At 46.7% G+C, this 20,913-nt stretch overlaps 1 protein-coding gene across 2 annotated transcripts; it reads left to right on the top strand.

Annotated features, from left to right (window-relative positions):
- The first annotated feature begins 8,311 nt into the window (after window positions 1-8,311).
- Window positions 8,312-20,217, top strand: gprc5ba (G protein-coupled receptor, class C, group 5, member Ba). 2 transcript variants are annotated; one of them, XM_084571184.1, is made up of 4 exons: window positions 8,312-9,199; window positions 16,831-17,865; window positions 18,089-18,210; window positions 19,918-20,217. In XM_084571184.1, the coding sequence occupies exons 2-4, from the start codon at window positions 16,833-16,835 to the stop codon at window positions 19,960-19,962; spliced, it is 1,200 nt and encodes a 399-aa protein (XP_084427310.1). In that variant the 5' UTR covers window positions 8,312-9,199; window positions 16,831-16,832; the 3' UTR covers window positions 19,963-20,217. The 2 variants fall into 2 exon arrangements, with proteins under 2 accessions (XP_084427310.1, XP_084427309.1); XM_084571183.1 differs by lacking the exon at window positions 19,918-20,217 and having other exon boundaries at window positions 18,089-19,171.
- Window positions 20,218-20,913: the final 696 nt, after the last annotated feature.

Genomic DNA, 20,913 nt, shown 5'->3' with positions numbered 1-20,913 from the left:
ATGCCATTCCAAAATTTAAAAAATAAATAAATGATCAAAAGTGATAAATGGTGGCACTAAAGAAAACTTGAGAGCCCACCAAACCAGTATTACCCTTCTCAATCATCCTTTGGGGACCATGAATAACACTGATATGTGGTGATGTCATTCTTGGAACTAATAGGTGGTTCTGATCCCAAGGCTGCTGCAAGCATGGCTAAAAATATAGATGAAGCAAAATTAAGAAAAAGAATGTTGTAGATAAACAAGCACAAAATCTTGTAGTTAGTTGTTTTACATCTAAAAGTAAAGGCTAATCCGTTTAAGTTTTATGTTTATCAGGTATCATTTCCCATCTTAACCGAGCATATTAGCATGCTAACATTTGACAAGTGGCAGTAACCATGGAGACCAGCTGATGGTAATGTCATTATGGACCAAAACAATTAGTTTGAAATGATAATAGTGCAGATCAGATCAGTTCATTATGGTCGAAACATTAGCGCCCATACCATATTTCATGCTATGCAATACTGTTTAAGAAACAAAAAATGTGCTTAGTGGTGGCACTAGAGTAAAAGTTAAGAGACCCTCCCACATTAGTACGCAGAAAAAAATCATGACACTCAATTTTTTGTTAAGTGTGAGTGAGTTAAGCAAATTATTCTAGATTCAAAATCTCATTTATGCTTTGTATTTAGCAGGTAGAATCTAGTTCATTCCTAAATGAGTGTACCAGCGTGCTAACATTTGCTAATTAGCACTAACCACAGAGACCAGCTGATTCTGATGCTAAAGTTTGTTTTACTGCTATTTGGTGAGAGACCAAAGTAGAACAAAATCATTTAGTGGTGGGAGGGACGAAAGGAAAAGCCAAGGGACCACCACACTAGTACACTCCATCCTCTGGGGACCATGAATGTCCATAGAAACATAAGCACATAATCGTGGAGTTAATAGATATAAGTGAGGCAAGATATTCTAGATTATAAACTAAAGACCACTTTGTCCTTTGTATATGCTAATTAGCAAATGCTAATATTAACTAGCACTAATTAACTAGCACAGAGACCAGGTGATGCTGATGAGAATGTTATTACCCATTTCTTGGATCTGCGCAGCTAGCATGGCTGGAGTGAAAATGTTTATATTTAAAATAAATGACAGTAAAAACATGCAGACATTGGACAAAAAAAAAGTTAAAGCATCAAATCAGAAAGAATTTGAATGATTTGGTTACAACTATCCCCTTTTGCCCCATGTAGATAATATTAGCTGGCCCTTGCTGTCACATACCCCTGTGTTGTCTGGCAACATTTTCCCACAGACGCTCTGCAGTCTTCTCACAGCCTCTCTGGTGAATGAGGCCAGGACCATGTCATACGGCAGAGAAAAGAAGAGGCAGAAGAAAGCCCAAGCGAGAGAGTAAGAGATGCCACGCAACAAAAAAACCTGGCCTGCCACTTTTGATCGGTGGCTTGAAAAGGACAGCTCGGAGAGCTGGGGCCCACGTTGGCTGTTGCCATGGTACTCACCAAGGAGATGGCTCCTTGCTCCCAAAAATGGCTGTGCTCCTTCACTGGGCCCGTCCAGTGGAGATTAATTTGAGTGGAGCTCCTTCCTTCCTGAGTCTGGTCCTGCTCTCGGTTCCTGCCAGTTCCATTTAGAAGATCAAGCTAACAGGGGGACACAAAAACACACACTGAGCTAGGTGTAGCTAAACCTAAACTTTTTTGTCTGCTCTGAAACGCTGAATTCAGACTGTTAAATGTGTCACTTCAAACAGTCACTGCGTGGGTTTCAATTTGTCTCATGAATCAAGCAATCCTAAAATCTGAGCAAACGGGGAGACGAGGACGTGATGTGAATGCAGAGAGGGGAAAAAAAATAATAGATGGGATAAGAGGTTCGAGTGAGGGATGTTTGACAGAACGAGAAAGCAAAGTGCTGAGATAAAAAAAGATGGAAAATGGTTTATAGATGAAGAGCAGCAACAGACCAAGAGACGACACAGTGGAGAAGTCGGTCGTTGTGTGGAGGGAAAGACGGACCTGCACTATGTCAGACAGAAATGAAATGGCCTCAGAGAGAAACATTACAAGGCCATTACTAATGGAGAGAAGTGAAAGCATTCAACGCCAAAGCTTTCACCCTTTGTAAATTCACTGTTACTGTGTTGATACACTACAATGTGTCAGCTGTGTGTGTGGGTACATCTGGCCAGTGTCCTACTAAATCAATAATCCTCAACTCTCCCCAGACCCCCAAAACAGCTTCATTCTGTGGCCTCAAATCCTCCCTATGTGTGTCTACATGCATGTACGTATGCACGTTTATTTGGGGGAGGTGGGCAACATCGAATGACGGATTTTGGCAAAGGATTATCTGTCTGTGTGGTGTCTGATTCCACGCAGGGGTTTAGCAGCATGTCTTAGTGATGAAAGCTGATTGACGAAGTTAAAATCTGAAGGGCACTCTGGTATCCGTAAAGGCATGCCCATGATCTTGCTCGACACCCCTTCCCAGAACGCACGTCCCCAATCTTTCATCTCTTCAGGACCCCCACGGAGACGGGGCTCTCCAGCCAGAAAGACGAGCAAAGCCTCTCCCCTCCAGCCGACGTCACCACGCCCTGCCCCGTCGCAAACTCTGGCCCATGCAAGACAGAGCAGCTTCTACTTCGTTGGCTAATTGTGCAGAAGGGTGGAGGTAACGCAAGACCTCCAGAGGCTACAGCTTGGGCTGGAAGAAGTGGTTGAAAGAGAAAGAATGAGACAGGCTGTAGACTTTTATATAACTGTGCTGTAGTCTGATTTCTCCCTGCTAGCTGTTTGGCAACACGAGTCTGCAGCCAGTAGTGGCTCTGTGAGGTTGTGTGCAGAGTGACTATGTTGTTGTGCAGAAATGATGCATACCATGATCTGCTCTTTGTTTTTTGGCATGTTAACTATGCTAACATATTGCCACACCATATTGACATCATATTGACAGTACCAAAATTATGAGCAGGGGAAAAAAACAACGCTTGTAGTTTTCTGTTGGAGACAACAGGAATGTTTGACAGCTCCCACTCAGTGAAAAGTACCATAGAATTGTCAAGGAACTACTTGTAATGTGGTCAGTATTTCTACTTTACATGCATAAGCAAAAACTGAACAAAATAATAAAAGTAAAAAGTAAAATAGCATAAAGTTTCCCAGTCCTTGGTGCATCCTGGATGCAGCCTAAACACAAAGTGTTACTGAGTAAGATGAAAACGCTATCACTTTTTCCATTACATGATCACTGCACAGTAATAGATCCCACCTGAAGCTATTGCAATTCATCTTGAGGGGGATACAAATGCATGTACCCCATTTCATTGTAAACCAGCCAATAGATGTAGATTTCAGTCTGGGTACAGGTTCCTGACTCGCTATCCGTAGAGCTACACTGCTAGCATGGCTAGAAATCACCTAACCCAAGACAACCTCAAACAGACAATCCTCTCCCTCATCTCTTCAGTGATATTCTTGTATTTCACCTGCTTTTTTTTTTTCTGTCTCCTTGGGCATTTCTGCTCTGCTGAAGAAAAAATAAATAAATAAATAAAATAAAAGAGCATCCCTTACTAACCTTTGACCAAAACCAGGCCTGGTCCTTGAGGCAGGCTTCAAAAACAATATGTCACTTTCGGCATGCGGACGCAGTGACTGGATGTTAGAGGAGGAAGGTAAATCCTGGAGCTGCCTTTATTCCGCTGACCTCGTCTTGACCTTCCACGGGTTAAATCCTGTTTAGAGCCATTGAGAAACCTGAGGAGCTGACAGAAAGGTCACCGGTGCTCAGTGAAAGAAAACAAGTGGGCAGCGATCCGTGTTTTGGTCTCTGAAGAGGCCAGATAAGACCAGGTTTGTGTGTCTGTGTGTGTGTATTGGCGCTTCTGTGTATGTGTTCACCAGAACGTGCAAATCTACTCTGGGCTGTTTTAAATTGACCTGATTTAGTGACACTGGGATGAACTTTAACATCAATCCTCCTTGCGCTGGGCTATGCAGCTTCAGGATGTCGTGGCCTCTGTGGGTTTTTATGATTCTGAGCATGGACAGATGAGGTCTGCATTATCCTGTGACACACACTTCACTACAGCGCAAAGTATGAATACTGGGTTCATCAGTGACTTTCATAAAGTTAGGGCACTCACAAGAGGGCTTCAGATATCTTGAGATTTAGCTCCAAGAATTGGTCGAACGCCTAAAACTGGATCCAAAAGAATCCAACAGAAACATTTCCATTTCTAAGCCCAAAATCACAATACTAAAGTCAAGAGTACTTTTGTCCTGGTGCACTAATTTGACTGAATGACATAAGAGGGAACAGTTAAATCCCTTAAACATACAAAAATGAGAGGGAAAACAGAGAAAGATGAGTTGTTTGTCTCAACTCACCTTAAAGGGGAACTACCGTTTTTTTACAACCTGGAACTTATTTCTGGCATAAAATATGATTGTTTACTTACCCATATAACTTTGGTGTCATTTGGAGTCGTTTGGACGATATTTAGATCCACGTATATCCATATAGTGGGAGTGACTGGGGCACCGAAACACAGCCTCTAAATAACGCATTATCTGCCGCGAAACTCGTTCATTTCACCAATATTTTGTTATGATTGTTGTTCTTTGGCCAGCTGTTCCTCTCTCTGCTTCCACATCCTCCTTTCAACGAGCTCCTCATCCGTGACGCCCATCATAAATAAAGTTGTCGTCCACAACCTCCGAATGGGAAAAATATTCAGCCATGTTGCAAAAAACTAGCAGTAGCAAATGACAGGTAAACAAGCCGTGCGAGGTGCCTACAGCGCTCAGAGATGACATCATCCAGGTCAGAGGTTAGTAGGTCAATCTACAGACCCCGGATGATGATGACAGGTAACTACGGACTCAACGGGGAATAGCACTAGCGTATCATAACAAAATATTGGTGAAATGATATTGCATTATTTAGAGTCTGCGTTTCGGTGCCCCAGTCACTCCCACTATATGGATATACGCGGATCTAAATATCGTCCGAACGACTCCAAATGACACCAACATTTTATGGGTGAGTAAATAATCGTATTTTATGCCAGAAATAAGGTCCAGGTTGTAAAAAATGGTAATTCCCCTTTAAGTAGGCCTCATCCAGAACAATGGAACGCCTTACACAGCTGCTTGTTACGGCATACTTTCCTTTATACTCCCCAGTATTCATTGTTATTATTCATTCAAGTCTGTTTTTGTATTAGTGATTCTTTTTTGTACAGAAGTGATCGCACAGCTGAAGCTTTTTCCTCCTTTTTCCAACGCTCACACTCCACATCCTCTGTCTCCGTTAGAAACACGCTGCAGTCTGTTTTATTTGGGAAACCAAGTGCTCTTTAAAATTAGACCCTCTTCCCGCTAATTTTGGACACCTGCATCCTCTCATAGTCGATGCATCCTGTGAGGTCACGCGGCCCTCGTCCGGATGCTCGTCGCTGGAAACAGATGCGGTGCATGTTGCGTGTTGGCCACCCTGCTGTTGCTGCGCAGTTTGCGTCGTTCGGAGCCAAGAGGGGCCTTGACGAGACGAGGCGACCTCCGGCGGCAATGAAGGAAGGGTGAGAGAGAGGGAATATGAAGAGAAGCAAAACGTCTTTGAAGTTGCAAATACTTTTTGGAAAGCATGATTGAGATAACCGCTAAAGGAAAGCAACAGAGACGTAAAAATAGATTTCTATACACAAGACAACGTGACACATAAACCAAAGGGAAGCACAACAGACAGCACCTGTGATTCTGTTGTTCCAGCAGGCTCTTTAAGAGCGTGGGCTCTCCTCGCGAACGACAATAACTCACCATGCAGAGCAACAGTTAGCCTACTGCCTGTCAGTAAAGTGATACTAGTCGGCCACTCAGCCTCACACATGGTCACACTGATCCAGCGTTACCGTGTCACCCTCTATAAATACTGAAGCATAAGTTCCAGACTGGCTATTTTCATCTGAGCATCATACTGTAAACATAAATACACATATTCTGTTACAATCTGTTCAGGAAGTCAAGATCTCCTTTGCAAGAGACAGGCCACATACAGACATCACAACAACATGCTATCCAGATATCTGAGAGGAACAGGAAAAAACATCAGCTGTTGTTTTGTAATAGAGTGACGGGTATAATATGGAGTAACTAGCACTTCAAGTTCCCAGAGTTTCTGAAAAGAACTCACAAAGCAAAGTGATCTTGTGACCGGGATTCATGGTTTTTAGGGTTGACTCAACTAAGAGAAAAACAAATAAGAGTAATATAGAAATTAAGCATGTATAGTAATCAAATCAACTTACTAGTAGCTCTCAGGATAAGCAAACCAAGCACTTATTTGGGGCCTGCTGGAAAAATATGAGAAATTAGGCCAGTAGATGTCCAACTTTTTGCATATTTTGCAATGATAACCATAAACCTCCTTAAACCAATGAAACCCGTGCATCCACAGTGCATCCACAATCAATACTCCACAACCGCCCCACAGGCAGCCCCTTCTATCTACCCTATAACAGATTTTTCTAGTTTGGACCGGGGTCACTGCATGTCTTTGCTTGAGGCCCCAGAGAACTTGGGATCACCACTGGTACCTCTAACGCTAGTACGTTTAATTTTACAGAGTGATAAGAGGCTTATCTGTTGGACTATTTCTTGACCAGGACAAGAACGTACATGGAGTCACCGATGGCTGTGAGGCAACCTCACCAAGTAGTGGCCTACTGTACCAAGTAAACAAATGAATTATAGCACGCAGGCTGATTTCATTCACTTTGGACGAAGCCGGACTAACCGTCTCCCCCCTGCTTCCAGTCTTCGGTGAAAGCTAGCCCTAGCTTCTTGTTATTTAGCAGACATGAGAGACACGCTAAGTAATTAAATGGTAATCAGCCTCTTAATTACCCCATCACTCTAACCTGATGGGACGTTCTTTATGTTCTTTTTACTGTGATAGCATAGTAATCCCCTTCACAACCTGTTATTGCTCATGCGACGTGTGAAGACGGCGTGAAAAGGCTGACGATGTACTGCACGGGCCTGTCTGCTGATAGAGAAGGGAGAGGGCCGTTAATCTCATCAGTCCTCCTGTATTGAGCAGTGACCCCCCTCCCCCTCCTCCTCCCCCCTCCACCCCCTCTTCCCATGCTGTCACTCTCTCAGGCTGCACCTGTCAGATTAGTCTCACATCCTCAGCTGCCACTCCATATGATACGCCTCCTTGCTGCCCAGAAGCCTGCATGTCATTTCACTTTGCATGAATTTATGAGTTTTTTGTGCATGTGAAAGGGGGAAAGTGGCGGGGGCAGAGACAATGAGAGGGCAATTCAGTGCAAAATGTGTATGTGTTAAGATTCTCCTATTGCTTGTTTGTTGCCAATGTCTCCCTGTGTTGTCCATTACTGATTCTTACAATCCCATAAATCTAACCCTCTCTGTGAATGGATTTTTATATTTTTTTTACACTAGCAGCAGCATTATGGTCACCTGATCAGAGGTGTCACGGCTGCCCCTTCTTGTCTGCCCCCTTAAGAGTGCAAAACGGTGACAGAGGTGCAACAAATCACTTTTACTGACTCGCATCTCGCACCAAGATAAAGGTGAGGAGGAGGAGGAGGAGGAGGAGGAGATGGAGGAGGTGGCGGTGGCGGTTGCAGGAGCGGAGATTCCGCCATTGAAAGCCTCCCGGGAAGATGGAGTGGAGCAGCTGAGGCAACAAGCATGTGATGACAGCGAGGAATAATAAGCATCACTGCACTTTGGAGCTTTGTCAAGCCGCCTGAGGTAACACCGGAAAAGAGAGCGGATTATTTTCAAAATAAAAGAGTCACTTGCAAAAAAAAAAAACGAGCGTAGGGAAGAAAAAAGAAGAGGTAGAGACGGGTTAGAGAGTTGAACGCAGCGAAACAGGAAAAAAGTGGAAGAATGTCACGACACTTGACCTTTGCAAATGACTAATAGTTCGGAAAGTTCATGACAGCTGTGGGTTTTGTTGCAGGCAGCAGTAGTTCAAAGGCGAAGGGGGCTGTTATTTAAGTACATGGTTGATGGTTTGATCACCAAGACTTTTCTGTCAAAGTCTTCTTAGATAACACCTTGAACTGTATGTTTACGGCCGAGCAAATAATAAGCTGTGGTTCAAATATTAAATGCTATTCACTGAGACATTTTGAAAACAAATGGCCTCCATATGTTCACAACAGTTATGATTTTTTTTTATTATTATTGGAAAAGCAGCGACCTTGTTTTATTCTGAAAGGTTTAACCGGAAACTGGACAATAGTCGCTCAACTTGACGGTGTGTCCGCATGTTTTCTACGACTTTCAGCTCAGTCAACGAGAGAAAACAGTACCGCACCAACTGGACACAGGAGAGTCCAAACTGTGCCCACAGCCTGGGCCAGTGACATCAAGCCAATAGGTTTAGGAGGTGTGTACTGGCGCCTGAGGCTCGCCGTGCGTCTAGGATCTCAGGCATTTCAGGGATCAGTTAATTTATCGGGGAAACTGTTAAAGCGAGGGAAGACAGAGAGGAGTCCTCGGGGACCGCGGTGTCTCTCGCGGAGCTGTCATTTTCCCCTCTCCGTGCGTACATGTGTGGGTGCGCAGAAGGATTATCATTACGCACGCGGTGCGGGAGCGCAGTTTTGGTGATGCGTTCAGTGGAGAGAGGCGCAGCCGGCAGCGGTGAGCGTCAACCCGGGCATTCAGCGGCATAATCAGCGCTCTGACCGGAGAAGGGGACAACCCGGTTGTTATGGGGACAGCGTTTCTGCGCATCGCAGGATTTCGACCCGCTGTGCGTTCTATTCATTTTTGACGAATGCTCCGTCGAGTGAAAGTCAGAGATGCGCACCGCTGAACAAAGGATTTAGGGAAAAACGATAAAGAAACGTCATATTTTAATCCTTACAGCCCGTTGCGTTTCGTCTCCCTGCGCTTGCTCTTGCATTCATGCCCGTCCTGCCTTTGAGGACGACGGACACGGGCTGAAACCCGGAGCGTGAGGAATCATCTGGACGGATCGCATACAAGTCCATGTGGATGGAGAGAGAATACGCAAACGCAGCGAGCGGAGCTCATTCCGAAATGTGACATTTCCCTTCGGTCCTGTCTCCTTTCAAACCTGGCTACTGTGCATCCGTCTTCATTCTAGATCCCATTTGTTTACATCGATCAAGGTACGTGCTGCTCACCATGTAGAATAACCTACCGATGAATTGAAACGGGGGGGGGGCAGGGGGACAGTGGACGAGCCTCTGTATTGCGAGCGTAATATAGAGGCACGAGTGTGTGGCTGAAAATCCCACAGGGGGCCGACGTGCATTTGAATGCATCTGTGCCCGTATTGCAAAAAGACTGTGTTTCGGGGTTTATCAGCACTGAGGTGGAAGTTGCATCACTGACAGCCCTGGGAGAGAGGCGATGTCGTTGCACCAAAAAAAATGCATAGGTGTGAAGGAGAGGGCACACAGGCACATTACAAAAAAACGTATATTTACGCGCAGGGTTTGGCGCATATGGCCGTGACCTTGTGAAACTTGCACAATTTTCTTAGCAGGATTAAAAAACAAAGCAAAACACTGGCTTCTTTTAGTAGCTGCGCCTCTATTCCATCTCACAATAAACAGTGCCAATCACTTCTCCGTTCTTTGGTTTCGAGGTTAGATGTCATTCTTTATTTTTGGATCTCACACACACACACACACACACTCAGAGGCACAGACCTCAGAAACAATAGTCTTAGTGATGTCCCTCAAACAAACACACTCTTCTGGAACCCCCCCCCCCCCCCCGGGGGACCCACCCAATGTGGCCAGCATTGTTGTGGCCTGAGAGGGGGTGTGCTGGGAAAAAAAGAAAAGAAAAGAAAAAAGAGCATTCTCAATATGTGTGTTTGCATGAAGCTGTTCTTTAGATAAGCCAAAACCGAGGGTGTCCCCTTCAGAGGACTCCCACGCTGGCACCGTAAACGAGAGGCAGGGCCCTGGATAGGTAGTCTACATGAAATTGCATTTAAATTCCCACTTGAGTGTAAAGGAAGTGCGTGGAAATTCATGTCACTATGTGGATTGATTTAGTGTCAGTCAGTGGGTAGATGATATATGAATCCCGAGCCAATGTCAGAGCATAGTTTGTGTACCCAGAAAGCTCCAGGGCCTACTTCAGAGTGTTCTGTTTTCCATCATTAATCAATATTCAGTAGAGTGGAGCTGTTTATTCTCAGACCCATGAGTTAGTTAGCCTCCTCTTGGGAGAAGACCAAGCTACAGTATCTCCTCCGGGGCTTGTGCCATATGCACCTTGTTTGGATGGCTCTGTGTGTGTGTGTGTGTGTTGAGCTTCTCTACGCTCACATGACACAGCTGGGTGTGTGAGGCGGGGTGCGACCGTCACATCCGCGAGAAACTTCCCTCTGCTGCTCGTTTCGTACGTGCGTTTGCGCTCACGCACTCACCCCTCCTCCCCGACATACACACACACACACACACACACACACACACACACACACACGCTCTAGGCACAAAGCTCGCTCCAATTCTTCCTCTGCACATCCGGCTGTTCCTTGTTTCTCTTGCTGCTCTGATCACCACCGCCACACACTCTCTAACCAAATCTGATCCCCCCCTGCCTGTGATCAAACCTCCATTCACAGCAGATCCCATCATTTTATCTACCATCACATCACATGGAAGCAAAACACATGACGCTGGAGGTCTGCGGCTCCGGCATCACGGTACATTTTGAGATTCTGGACGGCTTCCGATCTGACCGATCACCTCCTACATGTTGTTAATGTTGGACCGAGGGGGGGAAATGGAGCAGAGGGAGGGGAGCGAGGGGTTGAGATTAAACGCTGGCGCTGTTAATTGCCAAGTCAATTAGCATATGGTCTTGCTGTGAGCCCAGTCACATGGTAATGAGGCCTAATTAGGGTGGCTGGGGATGTCTGAAGAGACAGGGGAAAATACTTCCACTGTCTGTTTTTTTTTTTTTCGTGATGGCACCCGGGAGGTTGGTGCAGTGAAAGGACCTCCTCATTTTCAGTCTCACCATTCAACATTATCTCCCCTTAGCCCTGCTTTGTCTTCTGTTAATCTATTTTTTCCCAAAGACTTGCCCATGTCACATATTGATACTTTCTTCATCAGCTGTGCTCTCTGATAAGACTTAAATATCTCATGTAAACTGTCCACGTCTTCGTGGTTTTCTGGTCTCAGACTCTAGTTGAGTGCGGCGCCGGCTATGTCATGTCTGGAAGGTTAAAAGTTCAGGGATTGCCTCAGAGAAGTGTCTTGTCAAAGTGTCCATGAGTGAGTAAGAAAGAAGCTCCTCCCTGCACTGGATGAGAGCATGTCCACATGTCCATGTCCTGTCTCAGTTTCACTTCACCATCCACACTTAAACTGTATTTTTCCGCAGCCAAAAGTTACATAAACCGCAAATACAGTTTTAGTGCTGAAGGAAATTTCTAAGTAGACCTGGTTTCATCACAGTACATACATTTACATCACTGTTCTCATTCTTTGTATAAACCCTTAGAGGGAACAGAATCAAAACTAGAAATATTAACGGCATGTAGACGTGATACAGTAAAGCATTAAAGGAAGACTTAAATCAGAAATGTTCAGCTATCCCATTTCTTTCCTCTATGAACTGTCTTCTCAAAAAAAAAAGAATCATTAATCAAATCAGTGAAGAAGAAAGACAGATGGATGAACTCAACAGCTCAAATTTAGTTCCAGACCAAGGCTTTAAATGCTACCGCAGTTATTCTCTTTTTAGACACAGATGAGCTTTAGACAAAGGTCACCAGACGCCCTGTGTTTAACTGATATGTAATGTGTTACGCAATCCCAGCTACTAATGTCGGATCTAACTGCACGCTCTGTCAAAAGAAAAGATCTATTGTGGACAAGAGTGGGTGTAACGAATGCTATTATTACCTGCAAACTGATGCAAGCGCAGGACCTGCTGCTCACCACCACGGCTGGATCAGTGTGATCAGTGTGTTCCCAGTAGGATATTTGAGAGGCCTTTCCATGGATGTGATCATTCCCTAACCCCTTACTCTTAAGCAGAGTCTATACCTCTGTAGGGCATACAGTAGATGCAGTAACCAACGCTCGTAGCCTGCGCAGGCTTATACTGTCCGGCTTATACCGCCCATCAGTCTGACTGGCTCTGTAAAAACAGAGAACACCACCCAAATGCTAGTCAGCGCTGTGTCTACTTTGTCAGTCGGGTTCAGTTTTGTTTCTACTTCCTGCTTCACTTTCAACAGTGACGACCGGAACATTCACAAGAAATTTCGCTGAAGACGAGTCATACAAATGTTTGTATCTCCGAACCTCCTCAGTTAACCTTTCCTCGATGTGTTCCATCTTTATTGACCCAAAACAATCAATTTGAAAATTGCGGCGATGAAGAAGCAGCTGGAAATACCCTACTGCCAAGCAGTTACAAGTTACATGCCTGGGGAGGTGCACGTCAGTTACGGCGCTAGGGTCTTCGCAGGCTCTACGTAGGAGTCTGCGCTGTCCCCATAGCTGTTATAACCGCCTGTTATCCTTACGCTAAAACCAAGTTTTAAGTTGTCAGGCCCAGACACAACATCCCCTCAAACAACTTTAGTATTCCGCAAGAGTTTGGCCCCCATAACGTGATAAAAACGAGAAGACACACTTTTCACATGACTGTGCAAATAGTCCAAATAAAACAGTAGGAGAAAAAAAAAGAGAACTGAAGCAAGTCATCAAAATGTGATAATCCACCCAATTATCGCCACAGTAATTAGACAGCATCTGGTTGTGTGCTATGTCAGATAATTATAGGACTTTGTAATTGTACAGGGTGACTTGCTACATTTCCCTGGTCCCTGCCTATGCAGCCTGGAGCAGATCTGAATGACTGCAGTGCTGCACATTTGCCCTCTCACGCTTGTTGTGTGTTCACAGCCTTGCAATGCGCTGTGCATGCTTCCCACGTCGAGCTTTGCGTAAGAATGCATTGCCTTCGCGCGCACATGCATAATGCAACGCAAATATGAATGTTACATTTACATGTATATAGAGGCAGCTCACATCGGCGACACATTGTGCCAGCACACGTACGTGAGAGGGGCACATGCATGCATGCATGAATGCATGTGCCCCTGCTGCATGCAGAATACAGAGCTAAGATGGACCTCAGTTTGCCAGCAGGCTGCTTGGCACCGAGGAGGATGATGCCTGAGAAACAGTAGCCATGCAGCAGAACTGGCAGGAGCTGGATCCGTCCCCCGGTTACATAAGATACACAGCGAGAATAGAGGCAAAGGGGAAGGAAGGGAAGGAGGTGGGGGCGAGAAAAGGAGGAGGAGGAAGGGGCGCATGGAGGGAAGAGAGAAATAACAAAAATGGAAGGAAGAGGGGTGTGTCTGGCGTTAGGACAGTGAGGATGAAAGTGTACGAGGTGCACATCTTTCACAGCACATCTACGAATGTAGCAGAGGGCTGAGACTGCTGTGGCCGCTGTGGAGGAGAAGGTGGCATTGAAATCCCACAGAAATTTTTAAATGGAGGGGAGGACAGAAATGGCTGCATGGAGCGGGGAGTGACAGAGAGAGAAACACGTCTAGAGAGATAGAGGGGAGGGAAGGATGAGGCGGCTGCAGCATCCTCTGTGCTGCTGCACAAAGCAGAAGGCCAGAGGCTCTAGCTCGCTCCCTTTTCACATGCCTCGCATTAATACGTACGAAAGAAGAGGGCTCCAGTGTGTGGCATGTGCGATTGTAGGTGTGCGTTATACATCTCTGGCTGCCTCCGTACATGTGCGTGTGTGTGGCAGCCCCGTGCACTCATCCCTCCAGCATTCAGCTCACCAGTCTGCCAAGTCACACTCAAAAAGCAGCCAGAGCAACCATCTGTGCACGAGGGAGGGACTGGGTGGGAGGGTGAGCGAGTCAAAAAGTCACTAGTGTGCAGGACACGGGCTCCAGCCTCCCCGCGTCTTGACTTCGCTGTCTCTGTCATCAGAACGTGACAAAGAACATGCAGAAGAACGACTAAAAAAAGGACGGAGGAGGAGCGGTCTGCTCGGCACGTTGAGGATGAGCGAGCGAGCTTTTCACTCTTTGTCTCCTCTCCGTCGTGTTTTATTCCAGTAATTTGGAGATGGGGCGTAACCGCGGTTATCAGACGCTCACTGGAAAAACAACATGTTGTTGGGGGGGGGGAAAGCACTTTGCTGATGTATGCGTGTTAATATCAGGTGTTTGTGTTTGTGTATAAAGACCCCGGTGACTCATCCCTGCGTGAGGAGTGACTGATGAAAATGTTGACCAACAGTAACCAGGGGCCAGTGTGAGCTGCTGCAGCAAGGAAGGACGGACGCAACTAGGAAAAAAATAAACAAAAAAAATGAAAAAGTCTGGAAATAAGTGAAGAATTTTAGTAATGAGGAGGCGGGAAGAGGAATTTCGGAGGGTGTAAATCTCAGAGGGGTACATGAAAGAGCTCCAAATAAATGAGTATGCACAAAAAACACCCGAGTGCTGTGTAGTTGCACACGCACCATTCACTCTGATGCACTCTGGGAGTAAGTATATAATATTTCACAACGTTGTAAACAACTGCTGTCCTAAATAACATTAAAATGGATAAAAAGGACAGATGCACCACAAGCTTGAATGCATGGATCGTCATGTGCATGCAGAGTATGTGTGTGTGCATGAGAGTTAGAAACAATTATAAACCACTTGCTCTGGTAAAAACTACCTCTTTGAATAGTCACGTTCTCTGGATATGGATGATCTAACTGGATGTGAGCTCAGTTTCTTAATGATGCTGGAGTGATAACGCCTTCCTCGTGCAAAGTCATCCCAAATAAGCAAAATCTGAAACAGTTTGCGGACACATTGCACCTTCTGGCAAGTTGATATGGCAAACGTCTTCGCCAAAGGCAGCATTTTCGCACGTCTAGTCATTCCAAACTCTCCCTTTAGCTCCGTTTCGGTCTCCTCCCTCCCCCTGATATGACATATCTGGCTCCTGTTAACGCTTCAACAGGCGGGTTGCACCAGCTGGACGTGGAATAAAAAGTTGGGTGTAAGCCCTGCATCGGGCTCGGCTACAAACAGGCTTGTGATCTCGCAGTCAGTTCCATCTCCATGTATATCAAGCGGATTGTTGCAGTCTCTCGTCTCCCTTTCATGCCTGAATGTCTGCTGATTGTGTAGCCTGTACATTAGACGCGCCTTCGCCTGGATTGTGCAATAGGTATTATTTCTACAAAGAGGTTTCAAGTGCATTCTATACTTTACGACCGGATATACGTCCAGCCGGGGCAACAGCCTCTCATCGGCTAGTCGCAGGTTGAGCCGTGAAAGCGAACCAGACCAGTAAAGTTGCAGCCAGACAGCCAAACAATGAGCCGAAACTCACTATAAAGCCTCGTAAAGCCGGGGGGAGCCACAGGTTTAAGATTTAAATGTGTGTAGGTTCATCACTGTGAGCCGTTGCTTTCACATTTTCACGTTTTTGCCTCGCAGGAAAGTCATATCATAAAATAAGAAGAAGGCAGGTCTAGCTTGTTAGCTGGCGATACATTTGACTTGCCACCAATTCTGCCCCTTTGTTCCTTGGGTTAAAATAAAAAATAGCCAGCGTCTGTCTCCCTCCTGCAGTCCACCCTACTTAATAAACTACACCGTGTGACCAGGTTGTTGCTTATTTAAACCTGTTATTCTCTCACTGACTTGCGGGAATGGAAAAGGAATGTGAAGCTGGGGATATTGAGTGTCCTTTATGTGGTATGCAAATATTATGGTGCAGTCTATTCGCGGACACCGTGAGATTTTTTTTAATTTATTTTTTTTGCAATGACAAAATTACAGCGAGGTTCAGGCATAAACAACCCGCCGAGCGGATTGAAAAGTGCTTCGCGAAAGCAGATTGTTTAACGCGCTGATGTGCGCTGTGAGCCGGCGTGGAAGGAATGTCTGAAAGCACGGTGACAGCAAACTGGCAAGAGGATGTGTTTGCGCGTGCGGTTGTCGCGGCGGCTTTAAATACAGACCGAGCTCCCATAAAACACGCGGCATGTCAGGTGAAATGACAGCGCTGATCATCCCGGCAAAGCCCTTAAATGAAGCAAAAGAATGTGTGTTTCCATGTGTGTGTGTGTGGTGCTGTCTGGCTGCTGTGATGAATAAAGAAAAAGGTAGACAGTATTGATTTTACACATAATGCTGATGTGTTTTCCTTTTTATTCCACCGGGGTAAAGTACACAAATGTTTGCAGGCGACTGTGTATTATGCATCGTCTCACACCTAGATGCCCTCAGATGCCTGATAGCGAGCCGCGCTTCTTGTACGCGCTACTTCCTTTCTCCGTATCTCTGTTTTCGTCACGAAAATATGCACGATCCCGCAGCTCTCCTGTCAGTGCTCCCCGGGGCTCGTTCGTCGGATGAGACGAGACAAATCGCAGCCTTTAAACTCGCATCGTGAATAAACTCGCGGACAATCCGGGCTCCTTTAATTTTGTAGGCGTATCTTGTGCGTAGGTTGACAAAAACAAGTAAATCCTTAAAAAGAAAGCTAGGCTATACGGCAGCTACTGGTGAAAGAGGATGTGTGTGTGTTTGTAAAGGCTTCAGTCATTCACCATGAATGAACTGCTGTCTTTTGTTCCCTTCCTAAAACACAGCAGTGGCCGATTGTCTGTATTGTCAACCAGACAGATGATTGCTGTGAGAATGACTGACTGCTCTATAGCTCTCTAAATGTTTATGACCAGAATGACTCACTTGCCTCTTCTCTTCTCTCAGCGATGGCGTCCCCACCAGTCCTCCTCCTCCTGCTGCTGCTAACTGTTGCTCACCGTGCCAGCGGGCAAAATCAGGGTGACCCAGAGACTCTCCCGAGAGGCTGCGGATGGGGCTTGGTGCGCCCCTACACCCTCCTCTGTGACCTGGACTCCATATGGGGTGTGGCTGTTGAATCGGTGGCTGCCGGTGGGGCGCTGGCTGCCGTCTTGCTCGCCCTGGTCCTGCTGTGCCGCTTGCGCCACATCAGTGAGGCCGAGAAGCGGAGCGGCGTGGGACCCATCCTCCTGCTGCTCCTCGGGATCCTTGGCTTGTTCGGCCTGAGCTTTGCTTACCTTATTGAGCAGGATGAGTCACTGTGTCTACTCCGCAGGGCCCTCTGGGGTCTCCTTTTCGCTCTTTGCTTCTCCTGCCTGCTGGTTCAGGGTGTACGCCTGCGCAGACTGGGCCGGGAACGGCGGAGCCCTGGCGGTTGCGCCCTGACAGGCCTGGCGCTGGGCCTGAGCGCCGTTCAGGGCATCATCGCTGCCGAGTGGCTGCTTCTGACTGTGCTGAGGGAGGGAAGAGCTGCCTGTCAGTACCTGCCTCTGGACTTCTCACTAGCATGCAGCTACGTGCTAGCGCTCCTGCTAGCCGCGCTGACGGCGGCTTCCCTGGCCCTGTGTGGGAAGACGCGTCAGTGGCGCTGCAATGCCATCTGGCTGCTCGTCAGCTGCCTGATGTCGCTGCTCCTGTGGGTGGCCTGGGTGGGTTTCTACCTGTACGGCAACGACTGGCTCGGCAGGTCCCCAGCTTGGAATGACCCGGCGCTGGCGATAGCTTTAGTGGCTCAGGGCTGGCTGCTGCTGATCTTCCACGCCATTCCCGAAGCCCACATCTGCCTGAGACCCCCGCCACAACCCACGGCCCCAGATTACTTCGACACATCCCAGAACTCAACACGGATGAGGGAGACGAGCTTCGACGAGGACATCCCCTTGTCTCACCGGCAGTTTGTGGAGAACCAGGGCTACGGATACAGCGACGAGAACGCTGCAGGTACAGCACGATCTGGTGTTTTAGAGCAGACAGGCATAAACTGTGTGAGCAGATTGTAGGAGGAATGTAGGCCAAAGAGAAGAACGAGTATGAGGAAATATTGCATGTGAAGCCAGGAATAAGTACAGAAGATAGAGAAGCGTGGCACAGGAAATGTTTCCTTCTTTCATCATGATCGACGGTGATGTGGTGAGTCACGATGAGTAATCTCCGTCTGTTCCAGGCTTGAGGAGCAGTGGCGCCGCCGGGCAACACAACAGCAACACCGCCGCCCGGCCCAGCGCTCCTTTCCGCAGCAACGTCTACCAGCCCACCGAGATGACCATGATCCTGAACGGGGGAGCGGTGAGTACATCCGCCCAGGCACAGGTACACGCCGCTTACACGCCGCTCTCTCATTCGACCGCGCCGACGAGACTGCATGCACATCTGTGCGTCCTGGACCACATGCCATTGCACAAGAATGAGGGAGAGGTGTGAGTGCGTGCATGCTCACGCGCCTGTATCTATCGTATTTGGTGGTCACGTGCATGGAGGGGGTTGTCACAAATGGTCACTCATCTGGCATCGGTTTGCGTACGGGTCATCGCGAGAGAGTTTCCATGTGCTCCTGTGTGTGTAGATGACCTGCAAACTCTTATCTGTCCACTGAGTGATGTGAATGTCAGCCGGCTTGTCACGGCCTGTCACGTCCTTCACTGCGCAAGATGAATGGTAACTGTGGCTGGCACAGGTGAACTGCTCTCCAGCCTCTGTGCTTTGAATTAAGCCTGCCACACACCATCACAGTAGCTCCATATTAGAGGAGGCAACGTACTGAAGCGACACTATCAAGATCATCTGTAGTCCCTGTTCCTAGAGATCACAGCTAGGCTTCCTGATTTAACCGATAAAGCTGATCATAAGCTGATTTGTGCAGAATACCATTAATTTGCATAACTTAGTGTTTCTGTGCATCTTTTTCAAAGTTGGTAACTGTCAGTGGTTAAACTCTAATGTCGGCAATCTGTGCCATTCTCCAGTTTGCCTTTTAGGGATTTATTTCTTGTGCAAATCCTTCAATAGCTGCTTTTAGACGTTTCTCAGCTAAACCTTCAAACTCAACACTTCCTCAAGTCCCCGCCGATACCTCAGCCGAGTCTAAGGAAGATCAGACGGTTCTTATGTTACCCAGTGAAAGATAAATATGATAAAATGTTTAATTCTTAAAAAGATGAAAGCGCTAAGAATTACGATGGCAAATGGTTAGATTAAGTTAATAGTTTGACTTTTTACTGAGCTCAGCTAATCAGCTAATGAGCTGCCGGCTCATGAGACATATTTACTACACTGCCATCTGATCTAATTATTGGAAAAACATGTTTCATTGTTTCCCAAAAATGTCAGACTCTGCAGTTAAAAGCGATTCTTGCGAAGTTCGCAAGAGTCTGAAGTTTGTTGCTTTTTCTCTACAAATCTGTGACACTTTGACAGCTATCAGAAGATGATGACACACAGAAAGATTTGATATCAAAATGAAAGAGTCAGACTGAGAGGGGAATACAGGTTTGGTTTCAGACGTGGGGACTCGTGATGCAAGAGTTACTGTTTTAACATGCAATAACAGGAACTAAAAGAACCTAAAGGTTTCCACTAATGTAGACCTAATATTTAATGACAAATGTTTTATGTTCAGTAGCATTTTGATGGTGTATACTTGACTATAAATGATGAATCAGAAAAACATTTTTACAGCCCAGAATACAGGCTGTGGGAAACCTTCCATACTGCCTGAGAGGCCAGAAAAAAAAGAAAGTCCTCTAGGCTCAATTACTGTGAATACCAGTACTATTTGAAAGTGGGATGTACAAAATATCAGCATTTTTCGCAGCTTGACAGCCTGAAAATCCTGAGTACAGACATTTTAGTGGCGGCAAAAAGGCTAAAAAGGCCAAATTACACTGGAGTAAAGTGCCAAAGCATGAATGGCGTAGACTCTATGTGTGTACGTTACAATCTATGCTGCTACTGATGCTGTCTGTCACTTACAAATGTGATTCTCCCCACCTACAGGTGCCCTCTGCCCCGCCCACCTACACGGGGAGGCAGCTGTGGTGAGCGAGAGGTCTGGAAAGAGGAACGTGCGATAGAAAATGAAGAGAAGAAGAGGACGGAGACGGCGAGGAGGGGAGGGGAGGGGTCCGAGACGAGGGGCCGCATCTCGTTGGACTGGACTTAAAAAGCGCGGAGGCCCACGGGGCCCTCTTACTCTGTGTACAGACTTCAACACTGACTGTGTGCCAATCAGCTCCTGTATGAATGTGTGCGAGCCCGAGAGAGAGAGCGGTTCATGGAGGACAGAGCTAAAGTCTTTCTGGCACACAAATCTCTACAGAAGAAATGTGACCAGCAAATAGCAAAACAAGACAACTCAGATCTGAAAATAACGACCGTCAGTATTCCTTTTTTTGAGGGGTGGGGGGGGGGGGGGGGGGGGTGATTTGATCCTCTGACACTAACAAGCCATGTAGGCATCCTTGAAAACTGTGAAATCTTTTCCTGCTCTGTTTCTCTTCCTGTCAGGCAGGATGTCTTTTTCTGCTGCTCTTCACAACACTGGCCCTCAAAAGGAAAGATTTGGCTCTGTCCTCCATCCATCCATCCACACTGTAGGCGAAGACCGAGCACACGGGCAACTGTGCAGCCCCCTTAAAAAAAAAATAAATACAAATCTAGCCTCTGTGGGTGTGTAAGTACAGTATCTGAGAGGAAAGTGTGTATGTGTGTATGTGTGTTCCCTACAACTCTACCTACAAACCCTCCTTCTCCAGACTGTTACCTCCTCCCTCTTCTTCTTTCTCTGCACTGTCTGTGAATACAACAATCTTCTCACCTTGCGTCATCCTACCACCTGCATGGACACCTTGCAAACACAAACTGTGAAGCCTGAACTGCCGGACGTTCCCGGCGACCGCAGACGCAACAAAAAGGCAGCCTGGAGCACCCGTACGGACGGATCGCACGCTGCCAACGAGCCGCCGTTGAGACAGGCGACGGGAACGGGAGTGG

Source organism: Chelon labrosus, assembly GCF_963514085.1.
Source record: "Chelon labrosus genome assembly, chromosome: 21".
Lineage (NCBI taxonomy): Eukaryota > Metazoa > Chordata > Actinopteri > Mugiliformes > Mugilidae > Chelon > Chelon labrosus.
The sequence above is the reverse complement of the archived record's forward strand: the minus strand, read 5'-3'. Positions and strand labels throughout refer to the sequence as shown.